This window comes from Aplidium turbinatum, chromosome 17 (assembly GCF_918807975.1).
Source record: "Aplidium turbinatum chromosome 17, kaAplTurb1.1, whole genome shotgun sequence".
In the NCBI taxonomy this organism is placed as follows: domain Eukaryota; kingdom Metazoa; phylum Chordata; class Ascidiacea; order Aplousobranchia; family Polyclinidae; genus Aplidium; species Aplidium turbinatum.
This window is the reverse complement of record NC_137488.1, coordinates 7998698-8015396: the sequence shown is the minus strand read 5'-3', so window position 1 is coordinate 8015396 and position 16699 is coordinate 7998698. Positions and strand designations below refer to the sequence as shown.

General features: G+C 36.5%; 1 protein-coding gene across 1 annotated transcript; it reads left to right on the top strand.

The window, feature by feature from the left end:
- Nucleotides 1-3153: 3153 nt before the first annotated feature.
- Nucleotides 3154-8551, top strand: LOC145786149 (bone morphogenetic protein 10-like). The gene is made up of 6 exons (XM_082597800.1): nucleotides 3154-3613; nucleotides 4835-5009; nucleotides 5909-6013; nucleotides 7008-7164; nucleotides 7922-8044; nucleotides 8168-8551. The coding sequence occupies exons 1-6, from the start codon at nucleotides 3154-3156 to the stop codon at nucleotides 8549-8551; spliced, it is 1404 nt and encodes a 467-aa protein (XP_082453926.1).
- Nucleotides 8552-16699: the final 8148 nt, after the last annotated feature.

Here is a 16699-nt window from a genome sequence, read left to right as displayed (position 1 = left end):
CAGGACTGATATGTTTGCGGAGCAAAAGCAGATCTGTGGATTCGGACCAAGAAGCACCCCTCAAAATTTTCAAAGACTCATTTCAACCACTTCAAAATTCTTCTGCCACAATCTTGCTATAAACATTATCGTAATATGGAAATAACAATCAGAAGTATCATTCTCTGAAAAAAGCTTATAAAACAACTGCATAACTTCTTTATCAAAAAAGGTTATATACCTGAACATACCAGTACCGTAGCTACTTTCTGCAGTAGCTTGATCTCTCACTTTGTAAATGCTGTACCCAAGCAGTAGCGAGTCCAGTTGGCCATGTACCTCTACCCGAAAAAAATGGACAAAGCGTCAGAAAATGATTTTATGCGTAACAATTGCCATGTTTCGCACTTTGAAAGTTGATCAAATATGCAATATTTCAAGGTATAAACACTACTCAACTGCATTATTTTAGTAAACCACTAAATTTATTTATCCAAGTAGTCATCATAGAAATATTAGGTAAGGTATGCCTTAGAAGAGAAGACAAAAGAATGCATTTTCGACATTGCCCTGCTACGTGAACATTATGCAAAGCCCAGATAAAAGTTTGTGCTTATTGTAATCGGCTACGGTACCTATCACAAAAATCGTTTTGTAAAAGAGTAAAAATATGTCAATTTCACGTATTGAAATAGAGACGTAGTCTACATGTCATGTGTTTTTAGTCTTCCTTTATACGAGCTTGACAGACGCTCTCCTAATTAACATACAAACTACTCAAATCTTTATGAAAATTAAACTATTGAATTTTTTCTGCTGTCCAATATAGTTTCAAACTTAACTTCGGCTTCAAAGCAAACCTTTTCACTTCAACGAGTTTTAACTGCAAAAATGCAGAAACAACTGAACAACAAAGAAAGCAAAACTTGCCAACATTTTCTGAAGTGCAAGTCCTTCAAATTCCCTGCAGCATTCGTTAGTTTGTCGTACATCAACTTTTACATTGTTTATTCTCAGTTAGAATTTTGTTGAGCTGGATCTACGGTGCCTCCTTTTTCTGGACCGGCTAATACACTTAGAAAGTATCTTTCCATTTTTGATAAAAAATAATAAATAGTTTAATGACACAGAAAGAAAAAACTGCGTCCAAAAACAAAATGTTAAGATCTAACCATAACTTATGTCAGCAACACCATGTAAATAAATGAATGAAGAGCGTTTTCACAAAACAGTGTAAAGTGTAACAATTGTTTGTTTTTTTTAATCAAAAACTACAGTAGACTTTTTTATCGTTTTTAGCACTAGTTGCAACGTTCATCTGATGAGATTGAAAGTAAAAACAACAATAAACAGGATGGTTTATTGCTTCACTGACGTTTCGCGCACCATCACAATGCGCATCCTCAAATTTTAAATTGTTATAATCTAACAATATTTGCACGATAAATTTTGATCAGGACCCTTCTATCGATCTGTACGTTTCCTGGTCTCCTTGAAGATTGTAATTCACCTGACTTGCATTGAAGATAGCTGCATCACAATGACATAGCAATTAAGAATTAGTAGATTGAAAATTACTCTATTTCAAGCAATTTATATCTTGATGAACGTTATGTAAACATAAGTTGATGAAAATTTTACCTGATAAATGACACCGCCGTTCAGTCGCATTCCAACAGTATCTCAACGATAGGAAAACGTCAAAATCTTATCTGCAGCATTTCAAAAGCTGACAGTGTTCAGCCTTTCGCACTTATTGTAATAATATTGTCTTGCCATGACTTCACACATGGAAACAAAAGAAAAATTAGAACGCTCTCTAATTCTACTGTTTCAAATCAAGATGTTTGTAGTCTACTTAGGAAGAAAGGGGGCTCTTAAAAATTTGTAGCCTACTTAGGAAAAAACTTTTGCCTATTGATTAAAAAAGATCTCTTACAGCAGTATTCCAATAGACAGATGGCAGGTCAGTTTCGCAGACGAATCTTCACTGAGCCAACACTATTGAAAGAGCAAAACATTCAAAACTTGAAATACTTCACAGTAAAATACTGACAAAAGAAGCTTGCTACTTTTATATTACTTTTAAACTTAGAAAATCAAGAGTTTTAATTTATTACCGGATGATGATAAAATTAAAAAACATCTAGTTTTTTATGTTGGCAGGGTAAAGGTGAGTCTCATACTTGAATCCAAGTACTGTATCTGAGAATGAGAAGTTGGGTTCTCATTATATTAAGCCTTCTGCACAAAGCTACACTAAGCATTTAAATCAACTGAAAAGTATCACAAGGCAAAAAATATCTACTGGTAATCCAAGAGGAACTCCGTGATCAAAGTGTTTTCTTCTCGCGTTTTACGATAGCAGGCTAAAGCAGCTAATTACAGTCAGCTTGTTCAAAAATTAATATCGCAATTTGGTTTATGTTTTACGGCTGTTTGCACTCTAATCTCCTTTTATGATTTCTATAACTAGCCAACGTGGGCTGATTAGTCATAGCACAACTTTATTTGCTTTTGCTCGTGCAGCAGCAACTTTTTTGGATTCTTTTAATCAATGACGACGTTAAATCAATAAAACTGCGATTGCTGTGTTTTGTAAACAGTCAGTACCTTATAGTGTTACGATTTGTTGTCGGTGAGGTATACGTTTTTTATATTTTATTTTGATATACTGTATTTTATTTTCTTATTTAATGCCATCAGGCTTTTATGTCGATCGTTGGCTAATCACGTTCAATCCATTATGTCATTTAATCTTTCTCTTTTTTCCGTTTACAGTTACACTACTGTCACTTTTTCTCGAAACAATTTTGTATTCTAATAATCCTGTTTTACCAGCTGATGTTTAAGGTTCACACACTGAAAGTGACTTTTTATTACTTTCAATGGTTCTTCTGCTTGAAATATTGCTAAGTTTCAATTGAAAACCATTACTTCAATACGTCACAACCAACACTTGAAGTGAACTTTTTCCACCCATGTTCGGAGATGTATATCAATTATTTCATTGTTAGAGTGATTTTTCTAAACGCTTGCTATGTTTTAATGCCAAGAGTTGGAAAATGTTTTCCACTAAGAAAAACTCATCTTAATGACGCAAAGACTATCCAGCAAGGAAATTTTCAAAACCACAAACTCAGCTGGGATAAAAAAGACTTGAAGAGAGTCAGGATGTATCCATTATCACTCAAGTTTTTATCTTCTGCCAAACAAGAAAAGTATTCAATCAATAATGGTATTGTTAGCCGGTTGAAACGATCTGTTAATTTAACATCAGAAGAACTCGGAGCCGTAAATCCTCCACAAGACACAATTGCGTCAGAACTTTTGGAACAACATCAGGATTTATTTTCTCTTCTTGAAACTGACGTCATAAACGACTTTGATCACGTGCGCAGCACACTTTCAAAGCTATCGGACCATCCTCGCATCATGGGTGAAGAAAGTTTATCAGATCTCTCTCAGAGAGCATCTCCTCCTGAAATGAACCATGCATCTTCTTTCCAAGCCATGCAAACGGGCCAAGCGATCCATGGGACACCGCAATACATGTTGGATTTATTTGCAAAATTTGAAAATAATCCGTTTACCCAACCGGCTTCTAATATTGTGAGAAGTTTCTTTAATCAAGGTAAACTCAGAGATTTTAGATTGCAACCATAAAGTCGTTGGTTTAAACAAATCTTGGCCATTTGATTGTCAGATAACTGTTCTATAACATCATAAGTTAAAAAACTCTGTGCAAATAGCCTACTTTAACGTATTTTTGGAAAAATTAACATACTAACACTTTACAAGAAGCGGATTCTTTATAGGATTATTATTTTTTTTAACTATATCAGCACAACTGCGACCAACTTGATGTTGTGATAGGGCATAGGCTATTCTTGATAATAAACTGAGCTAAAATAACACAATTCTTGCATTCTTAAGCTTATACGCGTAAATTTAATACATTTAATTCTAAAATGGCTGACTTAAATTCTTTGGCTAGTGCACTCCACACAGTCTTAATGTATTGATGTTTGAATTCATTCTAACAAAACTGATTTTTAAAAAGGGTGTTGAAAAGGCAAGGTTCACTAGACGTAGGCTACGGTATAGAGTGCCGTGATTAGGCTATGGTTGCAAACTTTTACAGCCTTTAAAAGAATTAAAACAAAAAACAAAAAAGCACGTTTTTCCATTTGACAATATCATTAGCCTAATAAACGTCATGTAAAGGTTTTATTCCTTTTTGGACAAACAATTTGTTTCTCGATGAAGAACATTTAACCATTAAACTCAACTGCACCAGCCATCTGCATAGCCTACTGAGTAGATATAGACCTCGCACGTGTAGAGACTTATTTATTTTATTCCTGGGCACTTGGCATACTATATTCATATTTGAACCAATGACGCTGACCGGTTACCAAGATGGACAGAGTGAAATTTCTGATGGTTGAAATGTTTTTGTCTGTGAATTTTTCCATCCACGAAATGCCGCTGAATGGAGAACAGCTATTATAATGCGTTGCTCAAGCACACACTACGAGGACCCAACCAGCGCTGCTTGATCTTGCCGTTTCTGCGAGTGCAAAGTTGGGCACTTTAGGCTACTAACTGAGTAATTTATGTTAATTATTTAAATTAGCCAAACACTCTTCTGAAATAACATGAATCACTGAGTAGGCTTGCTTCTAAAACAAATTTCATCACACTGTGCTGTATCGGATATACACGCAGCAGTTTTTATTTTTTATGTTTTTTACCATTCATGTAGCCTATAGCTACTAACGTAAGCCTGGCGTACTTTGAAAGCCCCGTCGCGTGTTTGATGATAAAATTACGTCCATACTACGATTTGCAGCAACAGTGGAAGACCAGCAAGCTTACAAAGAAGCAAATGCTGCTTGTAAAGGAGATAACGGCGCAGATCGCTGCCCCAGAATACACCATCTCGTATTTGACGTCACATCGGTACCGAAGCACGAACGGGTGACGATGGCTGAACTGAGACTTTTCAAGATTGTGGAAAGAGATAGGTAAAGGTTGTTTGTTTCATTTTTGAAGGCCGCACAGCACCATAAAGTGGACAAATTTCCTTGAACATTTTTTGGTGCCGTTAGATGAATATCTTATTCTGCGACCGATTAGGCGTTACTTTTTTTCTGAACGGAACTCATTCAGTTTTTCACAAGGTTTCAAAAACATTCTAAAAATTAATTTAAACTTATTTCCTTCTACAGTATATTATCGTTAAATAACCAGTGACGTAGCTACAAAGTAAATCTTAAAGGGGCTAAAACAACTGTTGAAAGGAGGGCAAATATTTTAATGCTTGAAATAAAAAGTTTGTTTAAAAATATAGCTTAGCTACTGAAAGCAGCCAAAAATGTATGAAACATCATCAACAAGTAATATAATGTCATTAAAACCTTGTAATAATATTCAATATATTTTGGGGGGGACAAGATAACATTTTGGGAAGCTATTGCTCTCCAAAGCTTCCCACGTGACAATGTTCCCGAAAGTAACACTGAATCGTTAATTGGTAGGTGTATTTTCAAACCACACTTGAAAGTTTTGTGAATGTCGGTAAGATACCGTTTTGTTTTTTACTGTAGTTCTGGTTTGGAGTGACACATTTGCAGGGCTGTTGAGATGATATTTTGGGCTCAGTACCAATGAGATCCTTGGGTTTCAAATCAAGACACTTCTAAGAAAAACGCACGGCATCCAACGAATATGCGGCAGTTTCTTTGTGTTTCCGGGCCTTTTGAAAAGGTCAGGAGCCCTTAAATTTATCTCGGGCCCAGGTCAAAAAGTACCCCTTGGACCCCCCCTGTCAAGGCTACTGTGCATTTACAAATGCATCAATAGGGCATAGCCTCATCTAATCTACAATTCTTTTTTTTTTTGCTAAATAATTGATTTTTAACAGAAGAAATTACAGTGGAATAGATCGAAAAGTAGAAGTTGTTGAAATCATTAGAACCAACAGAGTGAACATTGATGGAAACAACAACCGCACAAACATCAGGAGAAAGTAAGTAGCCTAGGGCCTAGGCTACACCGAGTTATTGCACTACAACACACAGCCCAGTGTTCGATACATACTAAAGTCCACTTCGTAGTGTAAGCTTATGTGCAAAAATTGGAATAATAACAATTTGTGTTTCAAGGCTACATAGCGCTTTATTCATTGCAGGTACAGTAGGCTACGAGTTGCTCTCTTATTGCTTTACTCATGGCAAGTAGTTTCAGCAAGCCGCATAGTGTCGCAGCGGAGTACATCAGTAAGATTAGACAACAGTGAGTTAGATATTTCCTGTTGAGATCTTCGATCTAATCTTATCTTGGTCCTCAATCTTGCGTCACCACAACTTCCGTCTGCGCAGTTGCTAGATTACTTTTATGTCAGACACAACCTAGCATTGGCAGCCCAGACTTAGCTTATCTGCGTAATACTTCGTGGCGTGTGGCAAAAGTAGTAAAGGGTCTTTTCCAGCTGCTTTTGGAGGCTTGACTGCACTGATGCTGCAATGCTAGGCCTAATCATCAAAAAGCTAACCTATTAACAGTGTTGAGAAGCTCATTTTAAAGTGCTTTAAAAGAAACACTTCGGCTAATCGTAATAAGCCTTGTAGGTTAGTTTAATCTGGTGGTTTTTAACTTTCTTAATATGGTCATCACTGAGATAAGCCTGGTGGACTACACTTACCCCCTAAACAACCTTGCAATCAATTAAAACCAAAACAACGAAAATGACTTTAATCAATTTGGTACTTAACTCTCTAGATTAGTTGATCTTCAGTGATGGCCAAACGAAAAATGACGTTTTTGGGGTGATGAAAAGTAGATCTCAAACCCTGAGGCTACAACGACAAAAAATAGTAATATTAAAGCTCAGAAAGCAACGCAGATACAGTTAACTTTTTTGGTTTAATTGTAGACTTCAGTGAGGTACGGGCTAACGCTTTAGCCTATGTTAGCTTATGTTTGTTAAGCTAAGGGTGAATTCGGTTCAATTTGCATTGCAGAGTTTTAGATTCGAAACGAATTATCGGACGTTCCAGCAGTTGGGAGACATTCTACATAACGCAGGCTATTCGTCGTTGGGTGAAAGCTGAAGATCAAGATCGACATGAACTTGAAGTTTATATTGAAAACATATCGGGACAGTCTGCTGATAATGAAGTAAGTGAGGGAAATTTATGAATTGGCCTTGACAGCCAAAATGAAGCAAGGAAAAGAATGCTTCTCTTTTTCCTAACCGCTTATTAGTTTAGGCCTATTTGTAAAGAAGTTTGAACATTTAGAACCTTTGTAAAACGAGTCTTGTAATTACACATTCTTCTTCTTCAATAGATTAATCATATTTGATCAGCTGTGGCCTCCCATATGAACTCCCTCCATTTTTCTCTGCTTTTTGTTTTTGGTAGCACTTCTGGCATATTTTTTATTCCAGTACCGTAATTTGCTTGATATTGTCTAAATATTTCAGATTTTGTCGTCCCTTTGTTCGTTTGCCTTGCACCATCCCAGGCAACATTAAATTTTCCAATGCGTTGCTTCTTGCTATATGTCCGAAAGATCTTAATTTTTTTCTGAGGTTAATATTGTTAGTCAGACTCCAGTCATCGTCTATTTGTTGGGTAACAAATTCATTTGTTTTTTTTTCCATCTAGCTGATACGTAACAGCCTCCTGTAGCGCCACATTTCAAAACTTTTTAACGTCACGTTTTTTGCATGTCCAAATCTCACATCCATACGTGGCAATTGGGAAAATGAGAGTTCGCAGTAATGAACTGAATTTTCAGGCAATTAAGTTATTGCAAGAGTAGTAATTTATTAAAAACCATCAACAATAAAAACCAAGTTCTACGTAGTATGTTTAAGTTGTAGTAGGCCTAATCAAGTGATTTGCATTTGTTAAATGTGTAAAAATTTCAGGTTGAATTTGAACAAACTTCAAAATCGACCAACGAACCACTGCTAGTGGTCTTCTCAGACGATACCAGTAGACATCACAAACTGGAACGCCGAGAAGAATTACAGGAACTTTTGAAACATGATGTCAGCGACGTACAAGAAACTGTTGACAGCACAATTGCAACTGACCTAGATCTTGGTTTCAATCTTGATGGTTTTGAAAGTAAAAAAGTAAGCAGCAAGGATTCGCCTGAGGAATCTTTACAGCGGAAAAAGAGATCAGAGATGAAGGATAGTACGGAACAAGAGACATTAAAAAGGACAAAGCGGTCTGTACACTCTCCGTGTCATCTGGAAAATATGGAAGTAGATTTTCGGGAGATTGGATACGACAGCTGGATCATTAGCCCTTCTAAGTACGAAGCTGGCCACTGCGTGGGCACGTGTGATCTCCCCTTCCATGGCATAAACGTATCTCCTCACGCTGTCATACAAAATTGGATGCACAAAAAAGGCAATCACGTCTATCAAAAACCATGTTGTGTTCCTACCAAGCTCGGCTCAATTTCAATGCTTTACTTTGAGAAGAATGCCTTAACATATAAGTATAGATATGAAGGTATGACAGTTCTTGAATGTGGTTGTAGATGACATAGTCTATCAGCACCACACCCATGCATTAAGAAAAAGGTTTTCTGTTGAGGGATGGTTTTACGGCCAGGCCACTTACTGTAGCGGCTGTTGTCATGACTTAAAAGGTAATACCGCAGTTCATGGTAGGTTGTTGTTGGTAGATCAGAAAATGTTACTTACTGTTACTGGCATGGTGCGTCAGACTATTTGAGCTCTTCTGATTAATATCATCTGTCAAAAAGTGAGTACAAGAAACATTCAATATTCTACCATATCAAATTAAATTATATTGTGCTAAAAGCACAGACTTGTATTGTTTTTGGTTATGCATCATCGTATAGGCCATCATTTTTTGCTACTATGCTCCTCTCGAATTGGATTAATAGCATAATAGCTTAATTTGGCCATATGCCTGACTAACGCAATTTCAATGGCCATCTTGTCACTTAATGTGAAAGTACTTTTTACTTGAAGTTGACTTACAGTGTTTCGGAATTTGAGAGTGCCATTACTTCTAATTCCAATTTAAATATGTTTCTTTTAAACTAGTAAGAAGTTTAGCCATTTAAAAAAAATTGTTGCAAGCTGATATAATTTACTCACAAGTCAATACAATTATAATATAAGCCAAGGAAAAATATCGGTACTGCATCAATTTTAAAACGACTCAGCCCACTTGCAGTTTCTTTTGCAGTTTTTTCCGCTAAGAATAATGCTTTGCCACAAAGTCTAAAGCTGAAAATGATGATAAAGTGACATACCGGTACATTGTTCGTGTTTTTGTGCAAGATAAAATTTTCTAAAATGTGTTCATTTTTTTGTGTTAGCCTTTTTTTTCGAAATACAGTTGTGCAAACTTAACCAAAGGCGACCCCTTGCTGCCCATCGCACGGTGTTATGTTTCAAACACGAACTTGCCTTTGTGAAATTGGAGGCACTCTTTTACATTGGACTTCCGCTCTGTGTTTTATCAATTACGCCCCTCGCCAAGTCCAACTATGTAAATTCGAATCAATACAGTCTCATAAGTCATCACACCAAATGTGTGTTTAATTAAATGTAATCCCTAACGTTTGCTTTTATTTTTTTTAAACTTAAAGCCAAACTCTTTGGCTGTTTACAAAGGATAAGTCTTTTAGTTGGATTTCTTTGGCATTTTTTTCATTGAAGTGCAATATTGTGTTTTTACCATTTCTGCATTGTAAAAATGCAACAGGCCAACTAAATGTGCCGTTTTGGATTGTAAAATGTACATATGTCTGATTTTGTCACCCGCAGTTCTTTCGTTTTTCTTGTTTTTCTGCAAGTGGACGCGACATCAATGTGGTTCTTACTGTACTGGCATATTCGTGCTTACGGCATGTACAAATCTTCAACAACTGACAAGGTTGAACGTTGTTACTTTGAATTTAATCTGTTATAAAGTTTATGAAGTGTTCTGGTATCATTGAGCTTGAAAGAAATTTACGTTTTGAAAGTTTTTTTTTTTCTCTATTCTTTTGGCAAGCTGGTTTTAGCTTAGGCGACAAAACAACATTATCATATCATCAAGCTATGAGTTGCTATTTAACTTTGTTGTTGCTGATTTTGACAGCTTTTAATGCATTAGGAAAAACATTTATTGTTTAATATCACTTGAAAGTCAGATCAAGTTAATAAGACAACCCACAGTACATCACTGCAATGTTTATAGATTTTCTAATAAAAGAAAATGATACAACTCGTTCTAAAGGTCAAACGCACTCGCAATGAGACTAACCAAACAAAAACTTGTGCAGAACCATGAGAAGAATGTTGCGCAAACGTCACGGAATTATGCGGTCGTTGGAGGTCGGAAGATATTTGCAGGTTGCAAGGCAATAAGCGAAAATTATAAATTAAAGGAAGGTAAAAAACAAATTTTGTGATTGTGAAACTGTGAGGAAAGGTTGCGCTACGTAATTTTGATATTTTTAGCTTTGAACTCCACAGAGTAAAAATGTAAACGGTAAAAATCTGAAAGCAATTTCATTGTCACTGTATTCGAACAGATATACAGTAGAAAGAAACGTATCTTTCAATTTTATCCAATTTGCGGTATTTTTTAGATAAAGCTTGCAGCGCGTAGGCAAGTATCGTAGCAGATTTGTTACTATGGCATGTAAGCTAATATCAATAAAAGGTTAAATTTTTAAAAGTATACAGTCGTCAAATAATAAGTGACTGGTTGTTATTTTATCCGGTGATAAGTTAGCTGTTTGAAGTTTAGATGAAAGCTATTGTCTGTGTTGTGGCTGTTTAAAATTATATTTTGCGATATGCGGCTTGAGCATGAAGCAAGTCCGGTTACCTCTGCAATAATATAATTGTAGTAAGCAGTAAACTGCCGTTACATTGTTGAAAGGTATTAATTAATTCAAGACTAGACCCAATAATTAGCCAGAAGCTGAATTTATATTCCGGTGAATAGGAGACATGTTTTTGCATGTGTTTGTGGCATACCCAAAATAGTGTACTGTCTGTAGCTGCTTTGCATTTACAATACTGCAGAATAAAGATAAATATTATCGTTTTACCATTATCCGTTGAACCGGCCATGGTTGAACATTACCTCATGCCGAATGCACCTTAAAGCTGGCAACAGATTTGGCGCAATATTCTGAGCAAATTTCTCTCATTTTAGCACATTGGTACCAGCCTTCTATCACTCCAAGTTATCAACAGATGTAGCCTATTTGTTAATTCATTATATTTCTTGCTGATATAATACGATTTTCAACTTTCTTGATTTAAAACAAGAAGCGACCATTAAGCTAAGCGGGATGACATAAACTTTAAGACAACGTCAATATGCACAAACGAGCCGTAGTGGCTCTAGTCTTGCAGTGATACTTCTCGAACCTGGCACCTAGCACACCCATCCGCTGTTTCACACAGTTCGTGTCAGTGGTAGCCTCAGGTGGTGCGCTTTATGCTGTTTGGGTATTAATCTACAGAAGAAAGGTTTTTTTTTGGTCATTTTAATCATTAAAAATGTTGTCCTTCGAGAATTGTTATGATTGACTAGAATCCAAGCAGCAAGAGACAGGCAATTGATGTTTGTGTTGGTACAGTCGAGATTTTGTCTTTTATTTTCTTTAGCTGGTCTTTAATACAGATTTCAATAAGAAAAAGTATGTTTCGAAGATGCAGATGGTTTCTCAAAAATAATTACTGGACGTTACAAAAGGGTAAAGTGTTGTGGGTTAAATCTGACATTTACAAAAAGCAGCTAGAAAGTTTTGATAACAAATTCATTTCTTGAGGCCAGGATTTGTTTCTTATGAGACAATTTGAGCAAAAAACATAGTCATGAAAGAGTAACAACATTATCAGCAAGGTCTGAAGTTGATTAGCATGAAACCATGCTCAACGCAACAAATTAAATTAATTAATAGGCTACTTGCCGTTTACGGGAGTGTTGTGCTTTCTTCTGCAGATAATCTAAAAATCAGTAGATTAAGCTTAACGATCTTATATCAAGGGGTTCTTAGCAATAGTTTAACTGGAGGTCTTCTTCCGTGAAAAAAACGTAAATTAATAAAATAGATTTACAGGTCGGGCATGTTTTAAAAATGACGTACCAGCAGGACACTAAATATCCACAACATGAAGCTTTCTTTTCACCTGGACCAGCTATTTTCGGTCAACTCCTATGCATTTATAATGTCGCCTATCTATTGGGAATTAATAGCCAATATACTTATCTGAAATCACCACAACCAGGCCATAATAATTTTCCAGTGCAAGAGACATTTTTCCGCGGCTGAGCCCCCTGTCGTGTGAAATGAGTGTCAACTTAGTGGTCTACGTCTCTACGACATGTCAACGTCGTCTCTACGACATGTCTCTACGACATTACACATTTTCTTATCTACTTTGTCTGGGGTTGCATCATAAACTTTCAATTTGTTTGTTCATAAAATTACAATTTGTCACTCATGAATCGAAGTTAAGAATTCGGTGACGATAAAACTTACGTGTAAAGTCTTGTATACACACTACAGCGCGTATAACACCTACATCAGTTCCCAAACAGAAAAAATCCATCATTTTTAACGTCAATACGTTGAATCAATGCAAAAATGATGGATTTTGCTGTCTGGGTCTTGCGTAATCCTTCATCAGAATCACACAAAATGCATTAATTGGCGATTGTGAGGGGCACAAAACGCATCCAGTGTGGCTTAGTTTGAAAATGAGTCAAATGTTAACCCATCATGCTTTAAAAATACAGAGCTTATGATAAAATATTACTAATTTTGTGAACCTGGTTATTGACAAATTGTTGTGTTTGTTTTAAATTTCCCTAAAATCTTCAACCCCTATGGTTATTCCCCTAGAAAAGAAAAAAATACTTTTCTCTTTTCCAACGTAACCAATCCAAAGAATCTCGAATAAAAACAAAACCAAATAGTTTCGTTTCGAATGGTACCACTACTTTGCAGCTCAACCTTAAATCACTTTGTGCCCTGACATTGCCGATGAAAAACCTTCTCTTTTGTAAGTGAAGTTTTATTTGAGATTTTGCCACTCACATGGCGATGATCGCGGTAAAAAAGCAGGGGAAAAGGCGATGAAAAGAATTAATTGGTTTATAGATTAGTTTACTTTTTGTAATCCACAATGCGTTCTGGATAACAACACTACGATGCCTGAGGCCATTTTAATTGTCGCGAAACTATTCAACAATTTCGTCACGTCTAGTGCGTGTCCTTATCTTGATCATTTTTTCATGAATTGTATCAGAAACGCAGCAGACGGTTTGCTCACAAGGAAACTTATCTGATTCGGTAGAAACGTGAAATTGCTTCCGTTCACCGATAGTCCACTTATGACCTTATGATCAAACAGCGAAGTATAACTTTAGAGTTAGGCTGCTAAGTTTAGGAATGAAATGCAGCCTACTTTAAGTATGGCTTTGTTGGTAAATTAATAACTTCAAGAACGTGTGCACTTACCGATCGGGCGTAATTCAAATTCCGGTCACAGAATTAGACGTTTTGAACCGAGATCCAGATTATTTCAATTAAAATTAGGTGTGGTTAAAAATAATGTCTATAAAATTAGAGAAAAACTTTGCTTCAAGTAAGAAAAATCCAGGTAAAATCGAAATATACCCTAAAATCAGCTGACAAGAACTACGATACTTTCAAAATATTCAGACTAAGGAATAATTTGAATATATTTTGCGTCGCCAACAATTTTTATGGTTCAATTTAATATTATTTAAAACTAGCTACTAACGTTTTTTTTTTTTTTAAAAACAATTTGAAAGGAAAGTATTTCATTGCAATGGTAGACACTTGAACAATGCATAATCTACAGTAGACTAATGACTCTAAACTTATTTTTTCTTGTTGCCACCACTTTCAGCAACAATGTCTAGCACCCCCTTTTAAAACTGCTAAAAAGCAATTAAATCCACAAAGTAGCCTACGTCTCATCGAAGCATTGCAGAGTTTAGTTTTTGGCCCGTAGTTAGAAAAGAGTTGCCAACCCTTGGCATAAGTAGTAATAATAACAAATAGTTTGCTTACACTCATATGTTCTTTCCAGTTTTGCTGTAGCCTACACCAGGGGTCACCAACTGGCGGTCCGCGGGCCGCATCTGGCCCGCCACGCTGTTATGTGCAGCCCACGGAAGGTATCAGCGTACAAGTAAAACCAAAAATAGTTTTCTTGAAGAGTTCAAGAGCATGAATGTCTGCAAAATGTTGTAAATCAACAATTCTTGCCGAGCTGATAAGCACTCAGGGCCGTAGCCAGACCGCAGAGCAAGGGGGGCCAACTTTTCGTTAGGGGGGGGCCGAAAAAATTTGAATGATTTTGGCATTTTAACCTCTTAAACACCGGTATCCACAAAAATTGCAATATGTCAGTTTAGTGTTAAGACCAGTAGCGTAGCCAGGAATTTTGAAAGGAGGGGTTTTGACGACCGGCGGGCGAAGCCCGACGGCGTGTTCGCCTAAGACGACACCCAGCGACGGGAGGTCTGGGGGGCCTCCCCCAGAAAATATTGAAAAATTACTTTGAATTTGGTGCATTCTGAGAGCATTTTCAACAAAAATGTGGGTATGAATATTCCTGTAAAATGGTGGGTGCTGTCAGGTGGCATAGCAAAAGGATAAGATCATGTTTTCTTCAGCATTTTTCGGAAATAAAGCCAAGTCTCTATGTTTTCTTGTTGCTAATTCCTGGCTGAGATGTTTGAATGTTAGGTATTGGCACAACTCGCTCTTTTAATGCAGTTTTGTTTAAAATTAGGCACATTTTTTTAGACTGAAAGCATCATGCTCAAGCATAAAGAGACTGAAAGCATCATTCTCAATATCGTGACGTCACACGCGTGCCAAAGGGGGGGTTGTAACCCCCCCCCCCCCTTTGGCTACGCCACTGGTTAAGACCAACACTGGTCTCTTATCACGGCAACCATATTACAATGACCAAGATAACAAAGCAATTGTTGACTTGTTGTATAAATAGCGGTACTTGTTACGAGCAAAAACTTTAACTGGCTCGAAGAAGCTAGTGCCGAGGATTTTGATATATATGATTACATTCCGCCTATACAACCGTGAGCTAGTCTATTGCAATTGCAGTCGCGGATGTTTGGATGCAAGCCGTCTCACAAACAAGTCTAAATCGATAGATTGCGATACAGAATGTTCAAAGGCCATAAGCACTAAGTTTGCCTGTCTTGGTTGTAACATGCTCCGTCTAGTGGGAGCGTCAGCCCTTGTTAACACTGAGAATCCACACTCACAAACGGCAGTGCTAGATTTAAATGTAGCAATATCTGCTGCAAGGTTGAACACTTCACAGATCAGAAAACTAGAAACAAAATTTATTTACACTGATTGGATTGAAGAAAAAAAATAAACACTGCTTAACTGCACAAATTTGGTTTATCATTGCACAGATTGGTTATCACTGACCCTTAGAATTAAGTATGGTAAGTAGGGGAAGGTCGGGACCTGCGAGCCACTTTTTACTTTTAGATGCATATCTTCTACGTTTCTCAATACTTTTCTCTAAAAATTGGTTTTGCATTGCCTTGTAGTGCTACCTACTCTACAGCAAAAGCACAAGTTATTATTTCAGCGAATGTTTAATTTACGCTTAAAAACATAAACACGCGCCAAGCGGCTTATCGCACCCCACATGTGGGGAGCGATAAGCCACAATTGCGATAAGCCAAAAAATGTAGTATTTTAGCAAAGAAATCACTTCGCCATATCAAAAATACAATTCTAAAACATAGTTGTATTATTTATGTGTGAAATCAATCTTCAAGCCAGCTTCCAAGCTTTAAATTTTGAAATAAGCGATGGAGAATTTTCAAATGATTCCTTGGGATGAGTTGTCAGAATTTTCATGTGAAATAGTATAATTAATAGTTGCAAACGAAACAAAAGTCAGAATTGTGATATATCCTAATGGAAAGGTGTGAAAACAAAAAAATGATGTCATATGACACTTTAACATCTACTATCACAGGCACTTGTCATGGCTCGTAGGTCCCAACACAAGGTGACTCAAGGCTCCCTACCTGATCGTTCAGAAATGAAACAACAGCTGAAAAAAAACTAACATTGCTATCTAAAAAACTTTCAGCTTAATCTCATCATAAATACATCACCTACCACTACAAAAAAGTTCATGAACATTTCTTGCATAACAAATGAGTTATTTTAAAACACAATCAGCCAAAAAAATTTACTTTTTTAACCCAAAACCTATAAATCCTCTTTGCATCTCCATTTTTAGTACAATTTTGACCAAAGGATTGTGGGAAAGTTATCCAGGCATAAAAAATATAATGACGTCAAAAAATGCAAAAAGAATACTTTATATTAAAAAAAACGGGGGTGGATTATGGCTCCCACCATGATCATGGGTCCCGACCTTCCCCTAATGGGTATGAATTAAGTATGAATTAAGTATGGTAAGTATTTAAGAATGGTAAGAATTAAGTAGGCTATAGCCTAATTTGTACCGGTTTGTAGGCCTGCTGGAAATCCATTCCCTCTTTGTTAGGTTATCATTCTTTCCCAAAACATTTTTATTTTACACAGTTTCTGACAATTTTTTACCAACCTAACACGTGTTGGCCTTGGTTGAATTGAACCTGTTGAGGTTGCCGAA